This window comes from Mizuhopecten yessoensis, unplaced genomic scaffold, assembly GCF_002113885.1.
Source record: "Mizuhopecten yessoensis strain PY_sf001 unplaced genomic scaffold, ASM211388v2 scaffold5141, whole genome shotgun sequence".
In the NCBI taxonomy this organism is placed as follows: domain Eukaryota; kingdom Metazoa; phylum Mollusca; class Bivalvia; order Pectinida; family Pectinidae; genus Mizuhopecten; species Mizuhopecten yessoensis.
This window is the reverse complement of record NW_018405900.1, coordinates 1356771-1376290: the sequence shown is the minus strand read 5'-3', so window position 1 is coordinate 1376290 and position 19520 is coordinate 1356771. Positions and strand designations below refer to the sequence as shown.

General features: G+C 39.5%; 4 protein-coding genes across 4 annotated transcripts in view; 1 reads left to right on the top strand and 3 right to left on the bottom strand.

Moving 5' to 3' along the window:
- The window catches only part of LOC110450263, an 8595-nt gene extending 3846 nt beyond the window's left edge, over positions 1-4749 (top strand). Inside the window, exons 2-4 of the mRNA XM_021497713.1 lie at positions 1768-1949; positions 3323-3433; positions 4398-4749. Coding sequence (XP_021353388.1) covers positions 1768-1949; positions 3323-3433; positions 4398-4457 — 353 coding nt within the window. The 3' untranslated portion in view covers positions 4458-4749. The remainder of the gene's footprint in view (positions 1-1767; positions 1950-3322; positions 3434-4397) is intronic.
- A 282-nt stretch (positions 4750-5031) lies between these two features.
- On the bottom strand, positions 5032-6002 carry LOC110450275 (RNA polymerase-associated protein LEO1-like). Its single transcript, XM_021497730.1, has 2 exons — positions 5583-6002; positions 5032-5085 (listed from the first exon to the last, which is right to left on the bottom strand). The coding sequence occupies exons 1-2, from the start codon at positions 6000-6002 to the stop codon at positions 5032-5034; spliced, it is 474 nt and encodes a 157-aa protein (XP_021353405.1).
- A 376-nt stretch (positions 6003-6378) lies between these two features.
- On the bottom strand, positions 6379-6759 carry LOC110450274 (kininogen-1-like). The gene has a single exon (XM_021497729.1). It carries the CDS (start codon positions 6757-6759, stop codon positions 6379-6381), a length of 381 nt encoding a protein of 126 aa, XP_021353404.1.
- Positions 6760-7225: 466 nt separating this feature from the next.
- Positions 7226-8008, bottom strand: LOC110450273 (acetyl-coenzyme A carboxylase carboxyl transferase subunit beta, chloroplastic-like). The gene has a single exon (XM_021497728.1). It carries the CDS (start codon positions 8006-8008, stop codon positions 7226-7228), a length of 783 nt encoding a protein of 260 aa, XP_021353403.1.
- Between the last annotated feature and the right edge of the window lie 11512 nt (positions 8009-19520).

The window sequence follows — 19520 nt, the reverse complement described above, 5'->3', positions numbered from 1 at the left end:
TGTTACTTTTCTTTGTGTTTGTAGGTATAAGTGACGCCCGTTTTGTCTCAATTTCACTCTCCGTGTGGCTTGCAAACCGTTTCGCCATTTTGTTCATTGTTGACATTAGCAGACGAACGTTCTCCGGTGTGTTCGATTCGAATCTGCGAGTTATCTCCCTTACAACAGGCGCGCGTGCTCTTATGTACCCCGGCAAGGATACTAACATAGCTTCAGGTACCTTGGCAATTCGACCAATCACCGTGCGACATTTTTCTTTGCAGTATGACAATAGGTAATGTCTGAGACTGTTGTCTGACATGTTCCATAGTGACCATGTGTAGACCTGGTATACTAGGTAGTGTGTGAGACTGTTGTCTGACATGTTCCATAGTGACCATGTGTAGACCTGGTATACTAGGTAGTGTGCGAGACTGTAGTCTGACATGTTCCACAGTAACCCTATATAGACCTGGTATACTAGGTAGTGTGTGAGACTGTAGTCTGACATGTTCTACAGTGACCCTATATAGACCTGGTATACTAGGTAGTGTCTGCGACTGTAGTCTGACCTGTTCCACAGTGACCCTATATAGACCTGGTATACTGGGTAGTGGCTGCGACTGTAGTCTGACATGTTCCACAGTGACCCTATATAGACCTGGTATACTAGGTAGTGTGTGCGACTGTAGTCTGACATGTTCTACAGTGACCCTATATAGACCAGGTATACTGGGTAGTGTCTGCGACTGTAGTCTGACATGTTCCACAGTGACCCTATATAGACCTGGTATACTGGGTAGTGTCTGCGACTGTAGTCTGACATGTTCGACAGTGACCCTATATAGACCTGGTATACTAGGTAGTGTGTGAGACTGTAGTCTGACATGTTCTACAGTGACCCTATATAGACCTGGCATACTAGATAGTGTGTGAGACTGTAGTCTGACATGTTCTACAGTGACCCTATATGGACCTGGTATACTAGCTAGTGTGTGAGACTGTAGTCTGACATGTTCTACAGAGACCCTATATAGACCTGGTGTACTGGGTAGTGTCTGCGACTGTAGTCTGACATGTTCCACAGTGACCCTATATAGACCTGGTATACTAGGCAGTGTCTGCGACTGTAGTCTGGCCTGTTCCTATCTATATGATCTATTATAAAACTTCTTTATAACGCCACATTTCCCCTGGAAATAGTAATTGCATCATACCGTTTAAATGTCCACTGCTGGTGGGTAATATTGCGCACTTAATGAATACAATGATCTAGTGAATAACCAAAAAGACCTACCCCTGTGGTGACCAGAATGTGATGTTATATCCCCCTCATATTTTTGCATGTTTTAGATCGGATGATACATTGTTCACTATAAGTTCAGGCTGATAACATGTTGTTAGTGTGTAGAAGGTACAATGCAATTGAACCGATTGACCCCTGTTGCTGTTAAAATTTCAACAACTTCGGACTTCAGCAAGGCTACTATGTGTTCAGGTATTAGTGCGCAATATAACCGGAACAGGTTACATATATACTATAAATATATCAGGTTACATATACTATAAATAAATATATGTATATTGTAAAAGCAGAAAAATGATCCTGACAGACGAAGAAATAATATAAAAAGAAAAATCTCAACTACGAGTCTTTAGTATACTATCTCCTTGAAGAGATGAAAGTACTCAAGCCTTATTGTTGAGAATATCTTCTTTATATATATATATCTATCAAATGTACAACTTCAGTTTCATTCCTTGTACTGAACTGTTTTTTTTTTTCAGAAACTGAGCAGAAACTCATCGATGAATATAGCAAGGTCACCATGGGAATCAAATACGCGGTAGATAAAGCAACAGGGAAATGGACAGTGTCTGTATTAGTCAAAGGAGATGTTATAAAATCGACTGAATTTGAGTTGGGAAAAGAGTTTGAAACAAAAGGTTTGGATGGAAAAGTATATAAGGTGAGAATTTACGTTACTAACGATCTGTGTTATCGGGTTTTTAATGGCTAAGTCTAAACGCATATAATCTATTTGTAATGAAACAAAACTTTTTCTACATTTCTACAATCAGATATGCAATTGTTGCAATTCATCTTTGGCCAGTTTGAATGAAAGCGTTGGGACACATTTCATTAACAAGAGGCCCATGGGCCTTAACGGTCACCTGATATATTTATACAGAGAGTTGATTTTGCTTTTAACATGAACAGAACTATTTTTCAAAGTGATAAAAAAACAATAAAAGCACCTTATTCAATATATCGCATACAGATTTAAGACTGAAAAGTATTTGAAACTAGCACCTCTGATTATAAACAAGGAAAATGAAGAAATTTTAGCACACTGACTCCTTTAGGACCCACTCTACAGCCCTTGGGGGTCACTCAAAATTTTCAAAGTATCAAACTGTCAACTCAGGGTTATAATTCCAAGCAAGTTATTAACATGTAATATTCAAAGTATCATTTGCTATTATAATCCATAATACATTTTGCCCCCCCCCTCCTTCATCAGGGGGTAAACGTGAGACCCTAGGGTCATAAACCTTAAGACCCTTCCGTCTATGAAGAGTATTTGATTCTACTATATCTGGGTCTTTGAGAAGAAGATTTTTTACATTTCAGTCAATTCGACCCTTTTTGGCCCCACCCATCAGCCCCTGGAGGTCAATCAGGGCTGATATGTGCATAACATCAAACTGCTATCCAATACTGATAATGCTAACCCAAATTGAATTACTTCCAATGGAAACAAATGTTGGTCCAAAATGTGATTTCCCTATATAAACTAAAGTAAAATTTACCCCCTCCCCAGGGCGAAACGTGAGACCCCAGGGTCATGAAATTCACAATTTTGTTAAAGCACCTAAAGACCCTTCCATCTATGAAGAGTATTTGATTATACCATATCTGGGTCTTGAGAAGAAGATTTTTGAAATTTTAGTCAATTTGACCCTTTTTGGCCCCGCCCCTCAGGCCCCTGGGGGCTGGGGACCAAATCAGCCACTATTTTTGTTGACCTTTGGCCATGGAAGGTTTCTGCAAAATTTCATTGAAATAAAGGTCGATGCTTTTTTTACTCTCATTAGTTCAACTTTTTATTTTTGTGTGGCCACTCTGATTCTCGCTTTGAGGACGTGACTTTATTTGGATTTGACCAAGATTTACATAACGGATGTCGTCAATGAAACAGAAGACTCTTACGTTTATGGAACATCTGCTCTTTTTATCCTGGTATTTTTGAAAGGGCCTCCATAGACTTTTTAACCTTTGTATGTTGCTCGTTTTTAACCTAGAATATGAATCTTCAGAACTCTCTCCTTTTTGTTCAAGTGCGAAACAACGATGAATGGTTGCGAGTCGGAAGAATCAGCAGTCCCAACAGACGGTAGCAGTCCGGGGACAAAGACAAAACGATCTATAAAGGATGACATCATGACTGTCGTAAGTGATTCAGATGAATAGCATATTCCTTTAACTTGAGAATTCGACGGAAAAATCTGCAACCCGGAGAGTAAATATTTTACTTGCCTAGCCCGAGAATCTGCCGAGGGTTTGACTACCAAATTATTACCTCGAGGGTTGTAGATTTTCTGTTGCACCTTTAGTAAGGGGTTGATTATTTTTTCCCGTCACACTATATATATATATATATATATATATCAGTCACAACACCTTCGATAGTAGTCTGGCATATTTGTAAACAAAAGCACGTGTGGCGTATCCATATCGCCATTCACGTTTTAATGACGTCACAATTTAGCGCATATTATTCTGTACGAGGATATATTCCACTAGGGTTGTCAAACTAATTTTAGGCAGGGCGGGAGAAATCATATGACAAAAGAAATCAGAGTTTTTGTTGGTTGTGACGTCATTTTTCTTTGACGACACCCAACTCGGTCAAATCTGTATGCTTTCAATTAAATCAGTTATACTGAAATGTTCTACATTGTGCCTGTCTATACAGTACTAGTGAAGGTATATATATATGATCATCAGATATACAAATCCAATAAGGGTTTTTTTCCAGCAAGGGGCACATAATGGCAAATGCCGATCGATTGAATAGTGTAAAATAGCCACAACAAGATAGTATACACTTTTGTTGATGCTGCTGTTGTTTTCGCGATGGTTGGTTATAATGGTTGAACGACTATGCACGTCTTTTTGAGTTTAAGCATGTTTATGAAAAGAAAAAAAAAGTTATGAAAAATTAAATGACGAAAATCCATCAGGTAATCAAACGTTATCTATTCAACTACACTAACAACATACTGCTGGTTTCATTTTACTATGGTCTAATTCGATTGGAAAATAAATAAATAAAGTGATTTGGAAATTACATGACATTGTTATATTATAAGATGGTATATATTTTCTTAATGAAAATTAATTTTGTTTTCAGAAATCATGGAAGGCTGACGATGAGACAGTTTTCATGCTATCTACAATGAAAAGGAAGTAGAAATGCTATGAGCAAAAGAAAAATATTGAAGAAGCTCGGCAAGCAGAAGATCTATCGCTGTGACTAGCGATTAGATGTCGGCCACAAATAAGGAAACTGAAAGTGAAATTATTCAAAGAATATTCAATGAACACCCGAGTAGGAAACTGTACGACAAACGATGCAGTCATCGGGCCGTGAAATGAAATAATGAGGGGATATGGAACGGATTCATTAAATGTTTAAATTTCGTCAGTTTTGCTCCAACGCTTTCGTTCACATGGCTTTCAATGAAATAAAATTCGGAAATGCATTTGTTTTTGTCTATTATTATGAAGTTCCAAAATGACATTAGATACAAAAAAACTCTTGGCCCGGTATTAATGAACACCTCCTCATGCTCAAACTTTGATCACTTTTGAATATCTCTGTTGAAACTTGATTTTAGATGATGTCGTAAGATATACAGGTGAATCGACCGTGTTTTACAAGAGGAAAAAATGTAAACTAGTGATTTTCAGCATTTTAATTTCGGTCAGGCACGTCTCGCCCCGTCGATGAACATGTGTCAAATTTTCTAGATGTCACTCTCGGTTCATATCTGAGCCTGCCGTTCTCCTTTCAGCATTAGCTGGTTGAAACCGTTGAACTAGCAACGCAAAATGATTTGTTCAGGTCTTTATTCTTTTCCTGATAAATTACATAAAATCACATATTGTCAATGATTCTAAAGAATTTAGAGAGACTATAAGCTGAATGCAGTATTCTATGTTATGTTTACGCTTGACAAGTTGAGCACAAAATCAAAGTCGAAGCATGATAAGTATGTGTTCATGGGTTCAGGAAGTGTTTTTTTGCGGTTTAGCGTCCTTGCATCATCCAAGGTCACAAGAGGACGGTGCCTTGGGAGACACCGTCTGAAACAGAATGCAGTTAGAAAAAAAGGCAGTAAACAGGAACCGGAAAGGATCTCAAGGGGGGAGGCGATCCATTTTGGTCTCTTCTATGTCCCCTTCCATGTCCCCTTCTATGTCCCCTTCCATGTCCTCTTCTATGTCCCCTTCCATGTCCCTTTCTATGTCCCCTTCCATGTCTCTTTCTATGTCCCTTTCTATGTCCCATTCTATGTCCCCTTCCATGTCCCACTCCATTGTCCTCTTCTATGTCCTCTTCCATGTCCCCTTCCATGTCCCCGTCTATGTCCCCTTCCATGTCCCCTTCCATATCCCTTTCTATGTCCCTTTCTATGTCCCTTTCTAAGTCCCTTTCTATGTCCCTTTCCATCTCCTCTTCTATGCCCCCTTCCATGTCCTCTTCTATGTCGCCTTCCATGTCCCGTTCTATGTCCCCTTCCATGTCCCCTTCGATGTCCCCTTCCATGTCCCCTTCGATGTCCCTTTCTATGTCCCCTTCCCTGTCCCCTTCCATGTCCCTTTCTATCTCACCTTCCATGTCCCCTTCCATGTCCTCCTCTATGTCCCCTTCCATGTCCCCTTCTATGTCCATGTCCTCTTCTATGCCCCCTTCCATGTCCCTTTCTATGCCCCTTTCTATGTCCCTTTCCATGTCCTCTTCTAGGTCCCTTCCATGTCCCCTTCCATGTTCCTTTCTATGTCCCTTTCTATGTCTCTGTCCATGTCCTCTTCTATGTCCCCTTCTATGTCCCTTTCCATGTCCTTTTCTATGTCCCCTTCTATGTCCCATTCCATGTCCCTTTCTATGTCCCCCATGTCCCTTTCTATGTCCCCTTCCATGACCCCTTCTATGTCCCCTTCTATGTCCCTTTCTATGTCCCATTCTATGTCCCCTTCCATGTCCCTTTATATGTCCCTTTCTATGTCCCTTTACATGTCCTCTTCTATGCCCCCTTCCGTGTCTCTTTCTATGTCCCCTTCCTTGTCCCCTTCCATGTCCCCTTCCATATCCCTTTCTATGTCCCTTTCTATCCATGTCCCCTTCCATGTCCCCGTCTATGTCCCCTTCCATGTCCCCTTCGATGTCCCCTTCCATGTCCCCTTCTATGTCCCTTTCCATGTCCTTTTCTATGTCCCCTTCCATGTCCACTTCTATGCCCCCTTCCATGTCCTCTTCTATGTCGCCTTCCATGTCCCATTCCATTGTCCTCTTCTATGTCCTCTTCCATGTCCCTTTCTATGTCCCTTCCTATGTCCCTTTCTATGTACCTTTCCATGTCCTCTTCTATGCCCCCTTCCATGTCCTCTTCTATGCCCCCTTCTATGTCCCCTTCTATGTCCCCTTCTATGTCCCATTCCATGTCCCTTTCTATGTCCCATTCTATGTCCCCTTCCATGTCCCACTCCATTGTCCTCTTCTATGTCCTCTTCCATGTCCCTTTCTATGTCCTTCCATGTCCCTTTCTATGTCGCTTTCCATGTCCTCTTCTATGTCCTCTTCCATGTCCCCTTCCATGTCCCCGTCTATGTCCCCTTCCATGTCCCCTTCTATGTCCCTTTCTATGTCCCATTCTATGTCCCCTTCCATGTCCCTTTATATGTCCCCTTCCATGTCCCCTTCCATGCCCTCTTCTATGTCCCCTTCCATGGCCCCTTCCATGTCCCTTTCTATGCCCCTTTCTATGTCCCTTTCCATGTCCTTTTCTATGTCCCCTTCTATGTCCCATTCCATGTCCCTTTCTATGTCCCCGTCCATGTCCCCTTCCATGTCCCTTTCCATGTCCCCTTCTATGTCCCCTTCCTTCCATGTCCCCTTCCATGTCTCTTTCTATGTCCCTTTCTATGTCTCTGTCCATGTCCTCTTCTATGTCCCCTTCAATGTCCCTTTCTATCTCCCCTTCCATGTCCCCTTCCATATCCCTTTCTATGTCCCTTTCTATCCATGTCCCCTTCCATGTCCCCGTCTATGTCCCCTTCCATGTCCCCTTCTATGTCCATGTCCTCTTCTATGCCCCCTTCCAGGTCCCCTTCTATGTCCCCTTCCATATCCTCTTCTATGTGCCCTTCCATGTCCTCTTCCATGTCCCCTTCCATGTCCCTATCTATGTCCCTTTCTATGTCCCTTTTTATGTCCCTTTCCATGTCCTCTTCTATGTCCCCTTCCATGGCCTCTTCCATGTCCCCTTCCATGTCCCTATCTATGTCCCTTTCTATGTCCCTTCCTATGTCCCTTTCTATGTACCTTTCCATGTCCTCTTCTATGCCCCCTTCCATGTCCTCTTCTATGCCCCCTTCTATGTCCCCTTCTATGTCCCCTTCTATGTCCCATTCCATGTCCCTTTCTATGTCCCTTCCTATGTCCCTTTCTATGTACCTTTCCATGTCCTCTTCTATGCCCCCTTCCGTGTCTCTTTCTATGTCCCCTTCCTTGTCCCCTTCCATGTCCCCTTCCATGACCCTTTCTATGTCCCTTTCTATGTCCCTTTCCATGTCCTCTTCTATGCCCCCTTCCATGTCCCCTTCTATGTCCCCTTCCATATCCTCTTCTATGTCCCCTTCCATATCCTCTTCTATGCCCCCTTCCATGTCCTCTTCTATGTCCCCTTCCATGGCCTCTTCTATGTCCCCTTCCATATCCCTTTCTATGTCCCTTTCCATGTCCTCTTCTATGCCCCCTTCTATGTCCCCTTCCTTCCATGTCCCCTTCCATGACCCTTTCTATGTCCCCTTCTATGTCCCCTTCTATGTCCCCTTCTATGTCCCCTTCCATGTCCCTTTCTATGTCCCTTTCTATGTCCCCTTCTATGTCCCCTTCCATGTCCCCTTCTATGTCCCCTTTGTAGAGGACACAGAAGAGAACTCCCGATTCTGCAGCCCCACATTAGTCGCCTTTTACGATATGTAGTGGGACACAACACGTGTATTCTTGATTTCCTCAATGTAATCAGACAGAGAATGTATGTCCTTTCTTCTATTTGCTTGTTTAATCTAAAGAGATACAAACAAAACAACAAAAAATAATGCTAAAACCTTGATATTCCATTTTTGCTTGATGTTAACAATCACTTTTCAAATAGATGTAATTGGTGGTTGGTAGTTATAATTATTGATGTCGAGTAAAGTAATTACTTCAAACAATGACGTCACAATATCAACGAAATCGAGGATGACGGGTCAAATATTTTGAAAGGTTATAAACAGTTATTGGTAAATATTTATAAATTTATTATAACTTTAGCTTACAATACATAGAAATAATCGTAATGAATAGTATTTCGAAAAGATAGCTAAGATTTGGTTTGGTTTGGTTTATTTTGTTTACCGTCATAGTAACACCTAATGTAATTAAGGACGTGCCTCCGTGTATGTTGTGTAAGCATGCGTGTATGTGTGCTGGAGACGGGATATGTTAGTGTACTTGCCTACTTGTAATAGCGCGGATCTGATGCCGACTTTATAGTGCTATCTTACTGAAATATCATGCCGAAGGCAACCAGAACAGCATTCCGTCTGGTAAGTCCTGACAACGGGTGAACCAGTAGTTGCCATTCCCCTAAATGCTGAACGTTAAGCAGGGAATTACAACTACCATGTTTAAGGACTTTGGCATGTCCCGGCCTGGGGACAGAACCCATTGCCTTCCTCACCTGGGCGAACGTCAAAAAAGAGGTGCTGCCAAGCAAGGCGTTAGGAAATAAAAGGTAGTTACATGTAGAAGCAGAAAGAAAGATGAAGATCCCTCAAAATTGCAATGGGTGAAGCAGGTTTTTTTTGGTCGTTTTGTGTCCTCAAATAGAAATCCCCAATTCTGCAGGGAGTTCAAACAGGGGTGCGTCTTGTGGTAAACCAGTTGTCCTAATTGTGGAAGGTTAAGTACACTGTAGGGAATAACAACTAACAAATATCATTTTTTACGACTTTTGTATGTCCCGGCATGGGGACAGATCTCATAGCTCGCTTCAACCTCCTCCGTTCCGTGACCTGTAACCTCTTTTTAACTTCTACTGGTTTAAGACCGGAAGTGAGAAATAACAAAACACAACTAACGCACTTAACGCAGTACAGATGTGAAATGTATTTATACCACGATGCCGGTTACGAAAACACATGTCGATAAATTCCAAATGGATGCGCTTGTAATTTAAACAATATACCATATTATTTTTATGTGATATGAAATACCAATATTGTGTAACTGAAAAGCGACGCATAAGATACACATATAAGATTTATCGATATCAATTGTTTACATAGCACACGCGATTAGGATTACCTCCCTTTGGACAGTGGGCACAGTTTCGTTGCAAATGCCGATATACGCAGAGTCACAAGAGATTCCTGGAGCTAAAAATAAAAAAACCTTTATATATTGTTGCAATTTTCCTGTAGTTAAATACCTGTGCCGGTTTTGTCTCAATTTGATTGAACAGCTTGCAATGGTAAATTCCATATGGATCCGTACTACTGCCAAAAATGTTTTTCCGGCTTCACAATCGCTTTGATAAATTATTTCTGTAAAGAAAAGCATAACATGCGTGACTTTTGCGAGAGAAAAAAATGATGAAATGAACAAACCAATATCAGCAACAGTGTGTAAACGAGAAATAGACATCAGATTGTTATACTATCGCTCTAACCAACTGATATACCCGGCCATCGGAAGATTGGAGTGGTTTAGCTATGGTCATGTAAGGACGTGCCTCCATGTGTATAATATATGTGCATGCTTCCTTAGGAAAGCGCGGTTCTGATGCCGGCCCAATTGAAATAACTTGCCGAATGCACCCAGCACAGCAACGGGATAACCAATTGTTGTCACTAGTTAAAATGCTGAACGTTGTGCGGGGAAATAACGACTACCATTTCATAACTTTGGCATGACCCGGCCTGGGTAATCGTTCAGCATTAAAGCCAAAAGTAAGGTGTTGTCAAGCATAAGTCTATAGAAAATAAAAGGTAGTCAGAAATCAAAACAAAATATGAAGATCTCAAATATTGCAATGGGTGCAGCAGATCGTTTTAGTAAATGCCTCATTCTGCATGGGATTCGCTCATTAGTCGCCTTTTAAGATACCAATGAAGTGGGTGTATTCTGTTCTAAATCCCCAACCTGCAGCAGATCGAGTTTGGTTTCCTTAGACGACAAGGAAGAAACCACCCCCAATTCTGCAGGCGCCCCTCATTAGTCACCTCTTACGATCATACTTTCCCCGAACCTGTACAGGTTCCGTCCTCGCTTGGGCGAAAGTTCAAGTAAGAGGGCACACACGCCAGCCTCAATTATGCAGGATATGATTTAACATGAAGATGTTTTTATAACTTAAGATCGTTTAATTCTACACTCGCACGCTGACAACTATTTACAGCCCAGGTCACCCCTGCAGGTCGGGGGATTGAGTAAAGCTGTAACCCTAAGCATGTATTGGAAGAGGCGACTAATATGCGACACCCTGCAGCATTGGGATTTTGTTTTTGTGTCCTCCACTTGGGGATACAAAAGCGCCCAAAATAAATCTGCTACATATGTACACTCTCCGAAATATTTTGGATCTGTATATGTCTTTCTAAACTACCTTTCATTTCCTAGACTCTTGCTTGGCAAAACCTCAATTTTGGCTTTCGTGATGAGCCTCCGCCCAGGTGGGAAAGGCAAAGGGTTATGTTCCCAGGCCGGGACATACCAAAGTCCTTAAAAATGGTACTTGCTATTCCCTGCTTAATGTTCTGCTGTGCTTGGTGCCTTCGGCATAGTATTTCAGTGAGATAGCACTATAAAGTCGGCATCAGATCCGTGCTATGACCAGGAGGCAAATACACCATTATACCCTCCGACACACATAAGCGCATACATAACACACACGTCCTTAAATGAAGTATATATATTTATTAATTTTTTCATAGTTGTCACTATTGTTGACTGGTTCACCGTTGTCAGTATAATGTGTCCTGCTGGGTGTCTTCGACAGTTTGTTTCAGTGAGATAGCATTATAAAGTCGGCATCAGTTCCGCGCTATCACAAGGAGACAAACAAGAACATATCGCACCTCCCAAAACACACACGCATACACAATCTAATTAAAATCAGATCTCTCATTACACTACGTTATGGAGATCTGACGGAGCCCCATTGGAAACAGCGTTCCAGTGACATTTTCTAATAAGCATAGGTCATCCATTATCATCCAATGAGATTGATTTTCTCTCAGACGCTTGGATTGTTCGTAAACAAGATGGTGACAAAGGACGATGTAATAGATTCTGCATTTAGAAAGATCGTGAACAGGTTCAAAATAGAAAATCTGAAGAAGGAACAAAGAGGAATACTGGACTGTCTGTTGAATGGGAGAGACTGCATGGCAATTTTACTGACTGATTTCGGTAAATCTTTACCGTACCAGATGTTGCCTTCGGTGAAGCGCGAGATAACAGTTGGACAGGAGCTCGATTTATGCAAAGTTTTGATCTGTTCGCCGTTGGTGGGACTGATGGAGGACCAGGTGTCCAAGTTAAAAAATATCGAAGGGCTAACAGCTGAATATAAAGGTATATATATATGTATAGATGTTTCAAAATATCATTTGGGGTGTTGGTTATAGAGGGTATTTACCGAGATGGAGTTGAATTGACCCCTGTGACCTTGAAAGTCAAACAATATTATTACGTTTAAACAGCTATTAAAATTATTTCCAGTCAAATTTAACTACCTATATGTTACATCTAGCTCTCTTGGGTTATAAAAAATGCCTATATGGGTCCATTCTCTAGAAATAATGCCAATTTAAGGCCCAGTGCCCTCCATTTCGGTAACGAAGATCGTACCGTGAATTGCGTTATTTTGAAAAATTAATTTAAAATAGATGTAAACAAAATTAACGCCCAATTTTCTACGTATGACTCCAGTTGGTGACGAAGAATGCATATTAGGGCCCATTCTATTGCAATAATGCCAATTTAAAGCCCATTTCCCTCCATTTCGGTAATTCAACTCCGGTCCATTTTGGTAAATACCCGAAACCGAACATTTGCTATCACATCATCTGATGATAAAGTGATATAATCGGACAATGAGCTACGGCCCCGAATAAGTTGATTGGTAATTCGCAGGTATTGGCCTCGTTGAAAGACTGGTCGTCTTGTGAAGAGGCAACTACTTCTTGGTGGTGTTCATGTATTCAATTTTATATTAGTCTGCAAGATAGAAATGATAGATTTGTTATGCATTGGATTTCCATTTTTAATTATATATAAAAATAGTAGGGAGTCTTCTCATCTGCATATTGCTCCCCATATTGCTTCCTGAATTGTATGCATTGTATGTAGGAAAGAAGTTGGGGGACAGGGAGGAACAAATCAGAATAATAAATGGGTGTCTACGTACGATGATGATTAACATATAGGTATAGTGAGCGACAGAAAAATAATTGCATCAGAAATGGTGATGTAGACCTCATCTTTGCATAACCCGAATCCTTATTAGGAGATGTTCATTGGAGACAGCAGTTTCAGCAAATTTCGATTTGATTCCATACTATTGCTTCTTCGTAATTATTTTACTTATTCAAAATTTAAACAGATTTTAGATAGCAGCAAACTTTGTCTTCAGTCCCGCTTTGGCCTGTTCAGTTCTTGACAATCTAACTTTTCTAATCCACTTGCACTTGAAAGTTAACAAAACGTTACTATTTCATCTATTTTTTCCCCCATTGTTTTACAGATTTACAGTATCATATGCTATCATATATGTAAACCATATATGTATATATTTATATAACAGTTAAATTCAAATAAAATATATCTCAATCCTGCTATCTTGTCAATATTGGAAACTTTTACATAAACACAAAATGACATCATCTAATTTTGGAAATTTTTCAAAATGTTGTAAAAATCCAGATGGTATTTTACAATCAGTATTGTATTGAAATCCATCTACACGTTCTATCGACTTTGGGAAAGATAATGAGGTAAATGCTATTGCAGCGTATGTGAAGGAAAAACAGAAAGAGGGATGTGATGTGTTTGTCTCTGCAGCAGGTCTAGTTATATCGAAAGACAGGTCTGGGATTGGTGCACGTTTGGATGGTCGTGTATACGACCCAACTGTGGAAAACCAAAATGGTGGACTGGAATGCAAATGCCCATTCAGCAAATTGGGTTATACTGTAGAAGAAGCCTGCCGGGATCCAAAATTTTATTTAAAAATATCTAAGAATGGCAAAATAGCTTTGATTACCATTTGAGTTTTGGTTCACCTGTTTCTCCTGTACCACGCCAGTACTGTAGATTTTTGGCTTTTGGTTCCAAATATTCAAAGACAGACCTGAAACACCATAGTTTTGAAATCCCGTAAAAAAAGCATAGCGTTTTTATCCTCTTTAACTTTGTCTATTTCAAATCTGTTGGATTCAAAGAAGGCCCATTGATTATGAAGGTCAGTGATGGTATTTGACATTGTTTTTTGCTTCATGTGTAGCTTGTCAACCTGTCGAGTGAGACTGTCAATTGTATCTTTTAAATGAGATACAATATTAGTTGCAACATGATCTCTACAATGTTTTCATTGTAGCTATGTTCATTGTCTTCAACAACTGGTGGATCCATAGGGGAAATAATGTCTAGGTCTGTCTGTGTTCCCACCTCTTTGAATGTCTGAGGTACATGTGTCTCATTCCAATTACCTGCACAATCCCTTATCTGGTCGTTGACAGCTTTATTTCCTAAAGGTGACCTAAATTCATTCCATTTCCTTTGGTTCTTTTCGGGGAACAGCTTAAGTTTTCCATTAAAATTCAGATGGCTCCTCACCTGATTTCAGGGTCCATTTTCTGGTAACCAGAGAAACATGAATCTGATCTGGGCAGAAATGGTCCTCGCAGATGACTGTTTTCTTGTAAAATGAAAATCCATCCCTGCCATCCTGTCTTTTTATCAAAGTACACCATCTGTCCTTTTTTGTTTTTTGATTCAAGCACAGACTTGGTTATATTGAAAAAAAATGCTTTGTCTCTAATCCCGCTGGCAAAAAAAAATAAAAATGCATACACCCAAAAACACAGCACTGCTTCCCTCGTAAAGGTTTAGGCCTTGTTGGATCCATCTTAGTCCGAATTATTCTGACGTTTTATCGACTTTTTTATATCGGTCTGTCGTCGATTAACGTCAGAACTCCGGCCCTCTATATAATATGCGGGAAATATGCGACCCGCGCCCGGAGCGCACTTCAAACTGATATTTTAGAAACAAATCGTCACTTTCACAAACATGTCGCACATGGATCGAAAGATCTATTCTTTATGCACAAGATACACATACATAACATGCCTCAAACAACTAATACAATCACTAAAAACATATTTTTTCAAACTTACTCTGTTTTACTCTAGGTTTTTGATAGCCCCGCCTTCCAAAGCCACGTGACTAAAATCTCGCCGGCCTACGTCATAACGTTGGGAAATACCTTCGGTAACGCGTGATCTCGTCAAGTCATGTGACATTTCTCATGGCCTAATTTCCATAAAAAACATGGGTTGGTATAGAAAACGTTGGAAAATGCTTTTCGTAATGATCTTTGAAAGATGTTATTGATACCACCTAGTGCATAAAGAATAGATCTTTCGATCCATATGCGACATGTGTGTGAAAGTGACGATTTGTTTCTAAAATATCAGTTTGAAGTGCGCTCCGGGTCGCATATTTCCCGCATATTATAGAGGGCCGGAGTTCTGACGTTAATCGACGACAGACCGATATGAAAAAAGTCGTTAAAACGTCAGAATAATTCGGACTAGATCCATCTGTAAATATAAGAAATATATCATATTAGAAATAATATCCCTAGCTCTCTGATTGATAATTTTCATTTGTTTTAACTTTATTGTATTTAAAAGGTTTTTATATGAAAATGATAAATATAAAAATTAAAAAACCCCAGTACAAACTGTGAAACATCAAATGTTATGTTTATTGAATTTCAACTCTTGCACATACACTTTAACCTAAAGATTTGACAAGTCCTAAAATATGTTTGTTTTGACTTTATGCATCAATTACCCCATTATCATAGGAAATAGACCCCTGCAGCTGTGATTGATACAGCATCTAATACAATAATCTGTTGTGTCCCACAGGGTGTTGGATAAGACAGGTTCATCTGACCAGAAATATGTGTCCCACAGGATGTCGGATTTCACATGTTAATCTGATTGGGATATATTTACATTGTACAATGTATATATACTCATTTTAATTTACTTAAATTTAACGCAAGTGGAATTTATTATTAAACAACTCATCCGATATATAAAAATATGTCATATATGGCTTATATACATGCACTAGCCTATTTATTTATGATTTGATTATTTCATACAACGTATGAATTACCTAATCAAATCAAAATTATTTAAGAATTTTGTTTCTATATTTGCCATGTAAGTGAAATTATTCACATTACATGTTAGATTTTTGTTTTATTTCATACGTCATCTGAAATTTAGAAAAATCCCTTTCATATTCTGGATACGTCTAATGTATTTCGCTTGACTGGCAAATTCATGACACTTGATACAAAAATGTATGTGTGTTGTACAATACACATGTCACAGATACACGCGTGTTAGACTATGTCAGTATATTGGAGGCACCTTTGACATATGAACAATATAAACAGACTAAAAGTCTTATTGCAATCCACATAGTATTGGTAAATCTCACAATGTTGTGTGATATAAGACCAAACAAAAAACATTATCGGAGAAATGAGAGAGAAAATGGATCCATTCAGCTCATTTTTTTTTTCAATATGCCAATGGCCATAATTTGATGATAATGCAAATAAATAATCTTGCCAATCCAAGTGACGTATTGAATTAATAATCATATATCTAAGACCATGGAATGAATGTCGACAAAGACTTAAGTAGTTTGGCTGCGATTACGAGTAGCGATGTTCAAGTTTACATGTTTACAGGTAAGACCGATTACATGCAGAGACCGGGGCACTGCAGGCGATCGCATGTGATTAATTATCATCTGACTTAAAGGACAGGTAGATATATTTAACTGCCGTCATATACCGGTAATAGTACGAATTTCCAAGTAGGTGATATTGCCGGCTACGGAAATGACTTATTTACAACACTTTGAAGTAGCTATGTGCACGTCTGTGGCTGTGCTCTGTGAAACGTGTGCTCCCAGGTAAACAGCGTGATATCATTGATACGGTCATAATATCACACCTCTTTACTTGAATTCATTTACAATATGTACTTACCGAAACAAGTGGTCATGATTGGCATCGATGTCAATGTGAGATTTCGTCTACATATTGTTGATGCGCTATGCCATTTTAGCCTGGTCTTCACGTGTTTGCCACCGGAAATCAGCCTTACATCCCGCGCCTTGTTTTGAATATTACAGTGGCAGGGGAGACAATCACGAACAGCGATTGTGAAAATGATCTATTTCCTTACTGTCTCTGTTCAGCATTTCAAGGTATTCATCTAATGCAACATCATTGTTCTTGCCACCTTGAAGATTCACACATCGATAGGCCGTTGTTCCGGCAACAATATTTCTTCAGCCATTGCAGTTAGGTGAACACATCCGATGGCATACTTAGTTTTTCTTGTTTTGTTGAAGATAGGGAGTTCATATTTCGCTGACCGTACAACTCTTTCTCCATCCGCCATGTCAATAGCAGTGTCTAAGTTTCGAAGTAGAGCGGTTAGCTTAAACAATAACAATATATAGTTGTACAATTCATCTTTATTGCTCTTTGACTTCTTGGGCTTCCTGGTATGGACAAAATAATGATGCTTTATCTTCTCATGGGCTTTCAATGTTTCTTCACAGGCATAGGTTTTTCCACAGAAATGGAATTGGCCATCTTGAATATTTGCTACCCAATAGTTTTTGGGTGGTTTGGATCCTCACACACTTTCCTCACCTCGTCCACAATATCATTGCCGTCGCCAAAAAACCAATTTCTAACCACATTTTCACACACTTCATCAAGCCATGCATTCTTCTCACTGTCATTTTTCTCTTCAAATTTCTCTGGAAATTCAATTTGGTCATCAAGATTGGTTTTATTAATTTCCCTTAGAAAGAGCAACCAACAAATGCCATCAAATATGGTGTAATATAGATGCTTGTAAGCTCTGAATGAATTTTTCACTTGTCCTTTAACACTGCGTAAATTTAGGAGGTGCCGAAGAAAGCAAGGTGTCCCCCTGTCAGCTGCAGATGTGGTGTCATATGTCTGCTTGGCTATTGCCAGGAAAAGTAATGGTTTATTGAGGTTTTAATCTGAAACTCTGCTACTCAAAATGTGTTGGCATCTTTGGTAATAAAAACAAAATAAATCTCAATCGGTATGCCAGATCTTGAGTAGATAGTAGCAAAATAAAAACAAACAATGATATGACTTGAGTATATGCTTTAGGACAAGCCTGAACTAGAACTAAGTCGATAGCAGTTAGCCAACTAGTAAGTAGTTAGTAAAATAACACCCCCATGGCCAAAAAAAACAACCAAAAAGCCGCGTTCACATCTAACATTCCTGTGTAGTTTCATTAAAATTGGTTCACTAGTTTAGGAGGATTTGACGGGACAATATTTAACACAAACACTTTTGTACACCAACCTGGTTACCATGGAAAACAAATTAAAAAAACAAAACAAAAACCAAAAAACAACAACATGCACATCTACACTTGTTCCCTAACATTCCTGTGTAGTTTCATTAAAATTGGTCACTAGTTTAGGAGTGTGTCCGGACAAGACTTTTCTACGGACAGACATGTATTATGATATTCATCATGCGATGCCAATCTTCAATATTTGAAATGAAGCTTTGAAGTCTCTTCAGTCCTGTAGCAGCATTTGACATTGCCTGCTGTGCTCCTTGTATTCTTTCACTTGTCAATCGATCGCCTACAAACATAGTTTATACAATGCATAATTAATCCTGTTTTGCTATGGATGCTTCTCCATAATAAAAATTCACCTTCATACTAAAATGATGGTCTTGCATAGTAAAACAATAACTCCATATTACAATTTCCACCTCAGTACATTTAAACCATGTGGGAAAACCCAATATCAGTACCCAAGTGAGATTACATCTAAGGGACATAACTCTTCATAATTATCTCCCCTTGGTTATTGACATGAAATTGCATCCTTATGTCCACCATTATAAATAATTCATATCTCATACACAGAAAATAGAATCTATACCTGCTTGGTTTTTAGACCTGGCTGGCTGTACTTGTGCTGTAGATGCGTCGGGTAAATTTATCCAAACACTTTCTGAATTTGTTCTATGCTTCTAATGACTGATGAAGCCACAACAAATGTCAATTCCTTTCCAAGAAGGACCTGCTCTTCAACAGGTGGAATGACATCCACTGACTTCATCGCAGTTTCATGCACATCAGCAGTGGTGATGGAAATGATCCTATCCACCAAAGCATACATGTTAAAAAGATGTAGTGAAATTGTCTTGTCCTGAGATGTTCGCTATGATGAAATGATGTTTTTGTCCCAGTTGTCACCAATTAGCTGGGATTTTATTGATCCATCCTCATTCCAGTCTTCCTTGATTTTCAACACTTCCGCATCCAGAAACATTTCACATGAAAGTAATTTGGTCTGGATAGACTTTGGTGAAGTGCAGAGTCCCATCTTAGAAAGTCTTTCAATATCCTTTAGAAATAAACAAGGCTGCCTGTATTGCTCACACATTACAGTTTCATGTTACTCATTACAGTTTAAAAGAGATATCCCATATATTATAAGTGGTCACAGGCAAGGTCACAAATATTAAAGAGTCAACTACGGATCATGGATAACGTACATGTAAAATGTGTAGTACAGTACTGTAATAACAGCAATAACAAACTTTATAGCCACTGAATATTCTTCTCATCGATCAGTGCCAACATTGAACAAGCAAAACTGGAAAAAGGGGAATATGTCAAATTTGAAGAAAACAATCCAAGCAGTGCTTTCTGAGATGTAGCATAACAAGTCTTAACTGTCAAAATCCGACAAGATCCCTAGTTACTAAGAAGTAGCGAAATCGTCAAAAGTCAGAATCCAAGATGGCCACCGTCTGCCATATTGAAAACCTTATGACCCCAAGACAACTCTTGAAGTGTATTT